General features: G+C 45.1%; 1 protein-coding gene across 2 annotated transcripts in view; it reads left to right on the plus strand.

Moving 5' to 3' along the window:
- Positions 1 to 12,031, plus strand: part of TMEFF1 (transmembrane protein with EGF like and two follistatin like domains 1) — a 92,335-nt gene continuing 80,304 nt past the window's right edge. The window contains exon 1 of one of the 2 annotated variants that reach the window (XM_004271486.3): positions 1 to 583. In XM_004271486.3, coding sequence (XP_004271534.1) covers positions 388 to 583 — 196 coding nt within the window. In that variant the 5' untranslated portion in view covers positions 1 to 387. The remainder of the gene's footprint in view (positions 584 to 12,031) is intronic. The other variant, XM_049710983.1, reaches the window with a different exon arrangement.

The following is a 12,031-nucleotide window of genomic DNA, read 5'->3' on the forward strand; positions in this document are numbered from 1 at the left end:
GGGGTCTTTGTGACGCGGCGGCGACGGCTGCGGACACAAAGGGAAGGCAAGCAGGCGAGCGAGGGGCTGGGCCTGCCCCCGCCCCGCGACCCCCGCCCCACGACCCCCTCCCGCCGCGCGCGCGCCCGCTCGTCCCCCGGCCTCGGTCTCCCCGGCGCGGGCTCGAACCCTCGCGCGCACCCGTCCCGACCCTCCGACTCCGTCCCGAGCGCGGCGGGCCAGGGCCTGGCGGGCGCTGCGGGTGGGGCGGGGATGCTGGGGGACTGCTACCGGGCGCAGCGGCGCGGCTGGTAGTTGGCGCCGAGGCAGCGGCGGGGCTCCCGGCGCGCGGCTGGATGCCCGGGGCCTGCGCTTCTCTGCGCTTCCCGCCGTCCAGGGGCGCCAGTCATGGGCGCCGCGGCCGCTGAGGCGCCGCTCCGGCTGCCGGCCGCGCCCCCGCTCGCCTTCTGCTGCTACACGTCGGTGCTTCTGCTTTTCGCTTTCTCTCTGCCCGGGAGCCGCGCGTCCAACCAGCCCCCGGGTGGCGGAGGCGGCGGCGGCGGGGACTGTCCCGGCGGCAAAGGCAAGAGCATCAACTGCTCAGGTAGGACTGGCCGGAGCGCGCCCCTGCGGCCCCTCCCTCCCTCCGCTCCCGCTGCCGCCTCCCTGCAGGTCCCCGCGACCCGGCTGGGCCGGGCCCGGGCGTGGGGGTCCCGGGAGCTGGGCCGAGGGTGAGCGAGGGCGCGGGGCAGGGCGCAAGCGCGCGGTGCGGGCTTGGGGACCGGCGTGGGGCCGGGGAGTGGCTGTGCGTGAGTCCGTGTGTGCAGGGTGGCTGGGCGCGGGCGGCCGGGAGTGTTGGGAGGAGGTGAGGCCCGGCCGGCGAAGGGGAGGCAGCGGCCGGGGCCCCCGGTGTGATCGTGGGTGTACACGCGGGAGCGCGTGTTTGTGTTGTGAAGGCTCAGGGGAGGGAGGGCGGCCCCAGGCAGGGATTTTCTGTGTGTATGTGTGACGGTGAGGGGCCAGGGGAGTGAACGTGAGCTGGGGAGATTCCTTCTTCGGGCACTCGGGTCTCAGAGGGGTCGTGTGGGTAAAGGGAACGGGTGGCCCAGAGGACGCAGATTGACCAAGTAGAGTGATAGTGGGTGTGTGTGTCTTTTGGGTTGAGAGGTGGGCGCTCGGAGCTTGTAGTGACCCCGGGTCTATGGATATGAGCAGGGAAGGTCCTGGGGCCCGGGAAGTGACCCTCTGCTTTTGTGTGTTGCGCTGGGTGAAGCCAGGAGCTCAGAGATGTGCCGGGGGTATGCACTGAAGAGGAAGGGTGCGGGTCCTGGGGTGAACCTCGTTTGTGTCGATTCAGAGGGAGGGTAGCTAGGGAATCATCCTGTGTAGGATTTGGCTAACAGAAAGAGGCAGTTAGGTCTCAGGGAGTGCCTCTGTGTAGCAAGGTGTGAGCCTGGTTAAGGTGGTGTGGAAAGAGGGAAGCGGTTCCGAGGGAGTGATCGTGTGCGTGCGTTTGTCTGCTTTGCGGGAGGGCCTGGAGGTTGGCAGCCACGGGAGCACGGGAGTGACCTCTCCCCTCTCTCCAAGGCTGTCTGCACCCCCGCAGCTGCTGGAAACAAAGAGCCTGCTGGGGACGAGACTGTGGAGGAGGGTATCCTGGCCGTGAAGTTCCCTTTTCCTTTCACAATGGGTCCCAGAGGAGCCCTGGGGCAAGGAGAGGCTTCCAGGTCTCATTTAGGGGTGGGTAGGTCCTCCTGGAGCTGGCCTGGCAGATGCTAGTGATCTTAAGCCACAGCCTTGCTAACTTGCCCTTTTATCAGTTCTCATTCTCCACTTGTCTTCTTTGAACCAAGGGTGGAAGAAGCAGCATGGGGGGTGGGGGAGAGGGGGAAAGAGAGGGGGGACAGGCCACAGGGAATCCGGGTAGTCTGCCTGCCAGACAACCTTTGTACCCAAAGGGCTCTTGAAGGGGCATTTTTTTGGGGGGAGTGAGGAGGGAGCCAGAGGGCCTCAGCACAGATGCTTATGCTACCCTGCATGAAGAAAACCTTTGGCCTGCTGTTAAGGTTTGAAGGTCTAAAATTCTTTTAATAATTTTCATAATGACATGTTTTATGATCGGGGAGGGGTTAGCATAGTAAACAACAGTGTGTCCATTAAAACTTTTCCACCCATGAAATAACTTTTACTTTATTTTTCTAATTAAAAAAAAACTTTATTTTTGGCTGTGTTGGGTCTTCGTTGCTGCGTGTGGGCTTTCTCTAGTTGGGGCGCACGGGCTTCTCTTGTTGCAGAGCACCGGCTCTAGGTGGACAGGTTTCAGTAATAGTGGCACGCGGGCTCAGTAGTTGTGGCTCGCAGGCTCTAGAGCGCAGGCTCAGTAGTTGTGGCGCACAGGCTTAGTTGCTCCACAGCATCTGGGATCTTCCCCGACCAGGGCTCGAACCCATGTCCCCTGCACTGGCAGGCAGATTCTTAACCACTGCGCCACCAGGGAAGTCCCTATTTTTCTAATGTTAAGTGGAATATGGGATAATATTTTAACCATTAATCACACTTTAATGGTTAAAAATAAAAGTCATTTGTATATTAGAGTGCCTTTTTGTAACAAATACTGGTTATCAAACTAGTAAGTGATCACACCATGTCAAAATATTTTATGGGCTAATGTGCTGTGGTTATTTGTTCTTGCTGAGATAATTTGTCCTTAGCAAAATAAAGTGTGTATTGACGGATGTTTTTGTGTATGCATTCTAACTCTTTATGGATAGTACAAGTTTTAAGAAAGGACATACAGGGCTGGAAACCCACAGGGTGTGGAAAAAAGGGACTGATTTGGGGATTTTGGCCCTTGCTAAGCAACTGTGTGATTCGGAGCAAGTTACTTAATTCTTCTTAGTTTCCTCTTTTATTAAAAGAGGGATTTGGATTTAATAATATCTGAGTCTTCTTTCAAGGGTATATTGATATTTTGATATATATAACAGTAAATTAGGCTCATCAAATAAAATGTTTCCTAATGCTAAGATATACTTGAATAACTGGGTCTAAAGCTAGAGTTTTAACTAAATGATATTTGTAGATTCTTGTCATAACTCTTTCTAGGATGAAGATCTGGGAATGATTCATATGAAAAATAAAATTTTAAAAAATAAATTTATTTATTTTTGGCTGCGTTGGGTCTTCAGTGCTGTGTGTGGGCTTTCTCTAGTTGCGGCGAGAGGGGGCTGCTCTTTTTTTTTTTCAATAAATTTATTTTATTTATTTATTTTTGGCTGCATTGGGTCTTCGTTGCTGCATGCGGGCTTTCTCTAGTTGCAGCGAGTGGGGGCTACTCTTCGTTGCGGTGAGCAGGCTTCTCATTGCAGTGGCTTCTCTTGCTGCAGAGCAGGGGCTCTAGGCACATGGGCTTCAGTAGTTGTAGCACGCGGGCTTAGTAGTTGTGGCTTGCAGGCTCTAGAGTGCAGGCTCAGTAGTTGTGGCGCACGGGCTTAGTTGCTCCATGGCATGTGGGATCTTCCTGGACCAAGGCTTGAACCCGTGTCCCCTGCATTGGCAGGCGGATTCTTAACCACTGCGCCACCAGGGAAGCCCCGGGGCTGCTCTTCATTGCGGTGTGCGGGCTTCTCATTGCAGTGGCTTCTCTTGTTGCGGAGCACGGGCTCTAGGCGCATGGGCTTCGGTAGTTGTGACATGTGGGCTCAGTAGTTGTGGCTCGCGGGTTCTAGAGCACAGGCTCAGTGGTTGTGGTGCACGGGCTTGGTTGCTCTGTGGCACGTGGGATCTTCCCGGACCAGGGCTCGAACCCGTGTTCCCTGCACTGGCAGGTGGATTATTAACCACTGTGCCACCAGGGAAGCCCCGGAAAATAAATTTTTTTAAGTTGATTAATTAGAGAGCTATAATACTCCAGTCTGAACATAGGCATCTATTAATGCAGGTTGAGATTGTGCATAGATTTTTTTAGTAGCTTTTATTACCTAGGTATTTTCCACAAAGTTTACTCCTTTACATGTTTGAGTTTTAAAATCTAAATGCTGGCCTTGACTCCCTGTTGATTTTCATTTTGGGTTTTGGACCGTCATTTCAGCCTACTCTGACCTTTCTGAAGCCTGATTCTGTCTGGCTGTGTAAGTTGGGTCACTCACAGCTTTGTGGCCCTTGTAAATGTGAAGAGCAGATCTGTGGCTTTATTAAATTAATAGAAGTTGTCTAGATTGTGGAAAAGAATGGAACTATGTGATATTTTACTGCTGACTTGCTTCTAAATCGGTTGATGTTGATACATTAATCAACCAGATGTTCAGCCAGCTATGCATCCTCCTAGTTGCATTTGACAGATTTTTGAGCTTCTGCTGTTCAACATTTTCCCGTTTTGTTCGCCAGCCTATCATTAAAAGATTCTGTCAGATTGTCTTGTTTGAATCAGTATATATATATGTCTGTATCATCCATTTTCCATTTTAGTAATCATATCAAAAAGCAAATGTCATATAGTCTGCCTTAATCAAGAGCACATGGTGGCCTTTTCTTTTTATTGTGTTCAAAAACTTATTTACCCATTCTAGAGTTTTTCAGTGGATATGTGGCAACTTCACTTATGGATTTTTTTTCTGGATTTCCATTTCTCCTTTTTTGAAAATTGAGAATGCATTCTCTCATTTCTGGTCTTCTGGCGCCTTGTCAAGACAGCTTAGATAATCAGCAGTCAGATCTTAAAGTTTTTTCAGTACCATGGAGTATGATTTGTTTGGATCAGAAAGCAAATTCTTTTGAACTAGCTCTCTATTCCATTACTGTCCACTTTCCATGCCACTTACCTTAGATGTTAGCTTTGTTTTATCAGAGTTCTACCTTTCCTAGTTTGAAGATCATGCTCTTTGGAGAAGATTACATAAACAAAGAAGAAACTGAAAGGATCTGTATTATCCCTGTTATTTCTAGATATTACAACATCTTTCCTAAGCAGTGGGCCCTTTGTTTATCTCTTCTTGTTCTAAACAAGACTTAAAAAAAAAATTGTCCTCTGTCTCAGTTCTCCACTCATTGTGGACTTTATACTTATTGTTTTGATTTTATCTTTTTATTTGTACTTATTCTTTTAAAAATCTAACTTATCAGAAAGCTCCATGTTCATCCAAAGAGAAAAAAGTCTGGAAATACAGGATTTATGTGAAGAAAAATGAACCTTGAACCCAGGAGACCAGGTAACCTTAGACATGCCCCCCCCTTTTTCATTTATAATGTGGAGATAATGATAATAGTCTTTTTTGGCTCTAGGGTGTTAGAGAAGAAAAAATGAGGCTAAACATGTGAGACATAGATGTCTTAGGGAATGGGGTTAAAGAGAAAGAAAAACATTCAGAGAGACCAACAAGCTGCACTGGTGAGAGACGTAAGGTGGAGAATTTGAAGTAGGTTTTTAAAATGTCACGGGAATTAGAAGTGGATCCTCTGGATTGCGGTGGTGGTAAGGATGATATAAATGGATGATATAAACTTCAGATTAAGAGAAGTGCCTCGTTGAGAAATTAAGGAAACACTCCCATTTACCATCACATCAAAAGGAATAAAATACCTAGGAATAAACCTACCTAAGGAGGCAAAACACCTGTATTCCAAAAACTGTAAGACGCTGATGAAAGAGATTGAAATGACACAACAGATGGAAAGATATACCGTGTTCTTGGACTGGAAGAATCAATGTTGTTAAAATGACCATACTGGGACTTCCCTGGTGGCACAGTGATTAAGAATCCGCCTGCCAATGCAGGAGACATGGGTTCGATCCCTGGTCCGGGAAGATCCCACATGCTGTGGAGCAGCTAAGCTCGTACGCCACAGCTACTGAGCCTGCACTCTAGAGCCCGTGAACCACAACTACTGAAGCCCACGTGCCTAGAGCACGTGCTCTGCAGCAAGAGAAGCCACCGCAATGAGAAGCACATGCACCACAACGAAGAGTAGCCCCCACTTGCCACAATTAGAGAAAGCCTGCACACAGCAACGAAGACCCAATGCAGCCAAAAATAAATAAATTAAAAAATAAATAAATAAAATGACCATACTGTCCAAGGCAATCTACAGATTCAGTGCAATCCCTATCAAGTTACCAATGGCATTTTTCATAGAAATAGAACAAAAAATTTTAAAATCTGTATGGAAACACAAAAGACCCTAAATAGCCAAAGCAATGTTGAGAAAGAAGAGCGGTGCTGGAGGAATTATGCTCCCTGACTTCAGGCTATACTACAAAGCTACGATAATCAAAACAGTGTGTTACTGGCACAAAAACAGACATATAGATCAATGGAACAGGATACAAAGCCCAGAAATAAACCTATGCACTTATGGTCAAATAATCTATGACAAAGGCAAGAATATACAATGGAGAAAAGACAATCTCTTCAATAAGTGGTGCTGGGAAAACTGCACAGCTATGTGTAAAAGAATGAAATTGGAGGGAATTCCCTGGTGGTCATAGTTAGGACTTGGCACTTTCACTGCCGGGGCCCAAGTTTGATACCTGGTCAGGGAACTAAGATCCTGCAAGCTGTGTGGCATGGCAAAAAATAAACAAACAAACAAACAAATAAGAGAATGAAATTAGAACATTCTCTAACCCCATGTACAAAAGTAAACTAAAAATGGATTAAAGACCTAAATGTAAGACCAGATACTATAAAACTCAAAGAGAAAAACATAGGCAGGACACTCTTTGACATAAATTTGAAGCAATATTTTTTTGGATCCATCTCCTAGAGTAATGGAAATAAAAACAAAAATAAACAAATGGGACCTAACAGAAGTGCCTTGTTAGTGGCAATTCAGGATTTTGGGGAATAAAAAGTGAATTTTTCCTAATTAGTATAAAATCTTGATCAGGACCCTTCTAGATCCCTGGTATGTAATATGTGGGTGTTTATTAACTTATTTAGTGAAACTTGATTGAATACCTGCCTAGTATAACCTAATATACTAGATATTAAGGGAATATATGAGAGGTCATCTCTGCCTTCAAGGGCCTTATGTTCCAACAGAGGTGGTTAGTTAGCCTCTTATAAATATACACAGGAAATTTCTATTTACTAGACCTGGGCTTTCTCCCTCTTCCCTCCACCCCACTCAAAAGTAAGCATTTATTGAACACTGGCAGCATTGGAATTTTTAAAAGGTGTACAGTTAAGTGATTTTTAGTATAGTCACAAAGTTGTACAATCATCACCACTATCTAATTCCAAGACATTTCACCCCAAAAAGAAATCCCACACCTATTAACAGTGATTCCATGTTCCTCTTTCCCCCCAGCCCTTAGCAACTACTAATCTTATTTCTGACATTATGGATCTGCCTATTTTGGACGTTGCATATAGATGGAATCATACAGTATGTGGCCTTTTGTGATTGGCTTCTTTCACTTAGCCTGACATTTTCAGGAGTCATCCATGTTGTAGCATGTATCAGAACTTTATTCATTTTTATGGTTGAGTAATATTCCACAGTATGGATGTATATGGCACATTTTGTTTTTCTGTCAGTTGATGGACATTTGGGTTGTTTACACTTTTTGGCTTTATGAAAAATGCTGCTGTGACCATTCATGTACAAGTCTTTGTGTGGACATATGTTTTCAATTTTCTTGTTTAACTCTAACATTTTGAGGAACTAGCAAACTTTCCTAAAGGAGCTGCAACCATTTTAGATTTTCCCCAGCACTGTATGAGGGTTCCAATTTCTCCACATCCTCTCCAACACTTGTTACTGTCTTTTTGATTATAGTCATCCTAGTTGGAGTCCTAGTTGAAGTTGTGGATCAATGTGGTTTCGATTTGCATTTCCCTAATGATGTTGAGCACATTTTTATATGCGTAACAGCCATTTATATATCTTGTTTGAAAGAATGTCTATTCAGATCCTTTGCTGGGCTTGATTTTAACTTTCTGTATTAAACATTCCCTTAGTAAACCATACTGTCCAAATCCCACAGCATACAGATGCTCCAGGGGAAGGTTAACTCTGGTTTGTCTGTGTATCATTTGATTTCGCTGCTTACCAAGAATCAGTTGTGTTTGTTCTCAGATTTACTTATACCACTGGTAGTTGTGAGTATAAATTAGTAAATATTACTCAAATAGATGAAATGTGAATGCACGAGGAATTGTTTTTATGCATTGCTTTGGAAAGACTTGATAAAGGCATGAAGCTGAAAGAATTGCCTTTCAATGAATTACATTGTGGTAAAGACAGCTGAAACAGATTGGGGAAACCTTATAAATCTCTGGAAGGACTCTGCTCCTAGCAAACTTTGCAAGTATTTTTAAGTCCCGTTCTACTGTAAAAGAGAGGAAAACGGACATTGTAGATAATGGACTATGAGTGTGGTTTATCCAAGGAAGGGGGGGGCTGCATTTGGCAGACCCGGAGGTCTTGATGGCACATGGGGAAATGAATGTACATTTATATGTTTAAAGTTAAAAATGGTTATAATATGTATGTGTCATTTTAAAAAATGATTCCTTGCTCTACCTGACTTTTATGATTAATTCATCTGTGAGAGTTTCCACTATGCAAGGTGCCCTAAGGAAGATACAGATACAGTGTTGAGGGAATGAATAATTCTGATTTCTAGGCATCAAAACAACACTTTCTCTGAATAAGTGGCACTCTAGCTGGGTTTTACAGGCAGAATGTGAGCCTGAAACACCAGCCCCACTTTTGCCTGAGGCCTTTGCTGTTGATGTTCCTTTTGCTTGGAACCTTCTTGTCCCAGTTGTTTATCCCCTCATCTCCTTCACGTCTTTAATATCACTTGCAAAATGATGCCCTAAAGTTGCACACTTTTCCACCTTCCACCCCTTCTGCCCCTCTTCCACTCTAATCCTCATTTATGTTTTCTTCCTGCTCCAAAGCACTGTTTCCTGTGTGACCTGTTATACATGTTACTTATTCTCTGACTCTTCTGTGTAGATCCATGAGGGCAGGGATTTTTGTCTGTTTCTTTCACTGCTGTGTTATCTGTGCCTAGAACTGTGTCTGGCACAAAATTAGATGCCCATCTCATACATTTTTTAAAATTAATTAATTAATTTTATTTATTTATTTTTGGCTGTGTTGGGTCTTTGCTTCTGCGCGCGGACTTTCTCTAGTTGAGGCGAGCGGGGTCTACTCTTTGTTGCAGTGCGCGGGTTTCTCATTGCGGTGGCTTCTCTTGTTGCGGAGCATGGGCTCTAGGGCGTGCAGGCTTCAGTGGTTGTGGCATGCGGGCTCAGTAGTTGTGGCTCACGGGCTCTAGAGCACAGGCTCAGTAGTTGTGGCCGCACGGGCTTAGCTGCTCTGCGGCATGTGGGATCTTCCTGGACCAGGACTCAAACCCGTGTCCCCTGCATTGGCAGGCGGATTCTAAACCACTGTGCCACCAGGGAAGCCCCCCATCTCATATTTATTTGTGGAATTAATGACTGAATGAACGTAGAAACTGAGAAGAGTTGGAAGGGGTATTCTCTGGGCCATGGGAATGCTGTTGGAAAAGGTACAAAGATGTGACAGTGAGGGGAATATTTGGGGATACTGGGATGTGGGGATTAAGGCAGGAGGTGAGTCGCACAACTGCCACCATATTAGAGGAAGGCCTTGAAGGCTGAGCTGAAGGTTTGGCACTTGTTCTGAAGACAAAGGGAAACTTAAAGGATTCGAGAGACATTGTGGTTTTAGAAAACAAAGTCTGGAATTGTTGAAGATGAAAGGGAGAAGGGAAGAGACTGGGAGCATGGTGAAAGATAACAGTAGTGGAAATGGGGAGAACTCAGAGGACTTGTTTGGCCTGCACTGTATTTTTAAAAATTGCATTGGTTGTTAACCATTAAAAATCTTGAGGTGTCACTTAAAAATCTGGATTGTGGTCTGCCCTTCTAAACTTGGAGGTATTGGTAACATTAGGCTCCTGCCACGTGGCAAAAATCCTCCAGAGTTGTCTACTGGGGCATCAGCTGTTCACTTTGTTAGTCCCTACCCAGCCATCCTTTCATTGACCTTTTTCTCCCTTAGCTTCTGGATCACCTGCCATAGCAGGCGGGATGAACTGTGATGCTCTTGATTTGGGATGGAGAGCCTGTTTGGAGGAAGGTCAAATTGGTGTGTATTCCTTCCCTCATTCCTGTTACTCACCATCACCAACTTAAATGCAAATCCTTATTTCTGCAGTTTCAAACCCTTACCATCTGAGCACCTCTCCTGCCTGTACTCCTTGCAACTTCTGCTGCACTGTTCTTTTTTTTTTTTAACATCTTTGTTGGAGTATAATTGCTTTACAATGGTGTGTTAGTTTCTGCTTTATAACAAAGTGAATCAGCTATACGTATACATACATCCCCACATCTCCTCCCTCTTGCGTCTCCCTCCCACCCTCCCTATCCCACCCCTCTAGGTGGTCACAAAGCACCAAACTGATCTCCCTGTGCTATGCGGCTGCTTCCCGCTAGCTATCTATTTTACATTTGGTAGTATATATATGTCCATGCCACTCTCACTTCGTCCCAGCTTACCCTTCCCCTTCCCCGTGTCCTCAAGTCCATTCTCTACGTCTGCGTCTTTATTCCTGTCCTGCCCCTAGGTTCTTCAGAACCATTTTTTTTTGTTAGATTCCATATATATGTTTTAGCGTATGGTATTTGTTTTTTTCTTTCTGACTTACTTCACTCTGTATGACAGACTCTGGGTCCATCCACCTCACTACAAATAGCTCAAATTTGTTTCTTTTTATGGCTGAGTAATATTCCATTGTATATATGTACCACATCTTCTTTATCCATTGATCTGTCGATGGACACTTAGGTTGCTTCCATGTCCTGGCTATTGTAAATAGTGCTGCAATGAACATTGTGGTACATACTCTTGTTGAATTATGGTTTTCTCAGGGTATATGCCCAGTAGTGGGATTGCTGGGTCATAATGGTAGTTCTATTTTTAGTTTTTTAAGGAACCTCCATACTGTTCTCCATAGTGGCTGTATCAATTTACATTTCCACCCACAGTGCTGCACTCTGTTCTTTTCCTTCTCAACCTTTGCCTTGAATCCACCTCCGACCTCTTCGTGTTTGAAAGCTACCCTGCTATCTCTGACTATACGATTTTCCTTGAAACACTCTCTAACGATATTTTTATCATATTTAGTTTTCCTTTATTAATTTTATATCTTAGTTTTAGTACTTCCTCTTTTTCAACTTTCCCTTTTTTTTCTTTCTAAATTCTTGAGGTGGAAACAGATCATTGTTTTTCTTTTCCCTTAAGACCACAGGCATTTTTGATAACATTCCTTTCATCATTGTTGTAAAATTTATGAATTTAGATATGTTACAGATAGATTGTTTTTTGGTTTTGCATTATGGTCTAAGAATGTGTCATAGAATTTCTAGGTTTTCACATTAAAACTGGCTGTGTCTCTGCGTTCTAGTATGAGAACACATTTTATGAAATATACCTCAGAAAATAAAGTGTTATTTCCTTGGCTTCTTAGTCTCCTATTATATAACTTTTTTAAAAAAATTAATTAATTTATGTAGTTATTTTTGGCTGCGTTGGGTCTTCGTTGCTGCACGTGGGCTTTCTTTTTTCTAGTTGTGGCGAGCGGGGGCCACTCTTCCCCGCAGTGCATGGGCCTCTCACTGCGGTGGCCTCTCCCGTTGTGGAGCACGGGCTCTAGGCGCCCGCGCTTCATTAGTTGTGGCACGTGGGCTCAGCAGTCGTGGCTCACGGACTCTAGAGCGCAGGCTCAGTAGTTGTGGTGCATGGGCTTAGTTGCTCCGTGGCATGTGGGATCCTCCCGGACCAGGGCTTGAACCCGTGTCCCCTGCATTGGCAGGCGGACTGTTAACCACTGCGCCACCAGGGAAGTCCTCCTATTATATAACTATTAATTTTACTTAAACTTAAAATTTTTTTTTGAATTTTAAACTTTGAGGTAAGTTGATGTAGTATACCCAGGTTTCCCAATTAAGGTTTCACCACATTTGCTCTATCATAGTCTCTTTCTGTATCTAAGTCTTACCTATCTCTA

The sequence above is a fragment of the Orcinus orca genome, chromosome 6 (genome assembly GCF_937001465.1).
Source record: "Orcinus orca chromosome 6, mOrcOrc1.1, whole genome shotgun sequence".
Classification (NCBI taxonomy): Eukaryota; Metazoa; Chordata; class Mammalia; order Artiodactyla; family Delphinidae; genus Orcinus; species Orcinus orca.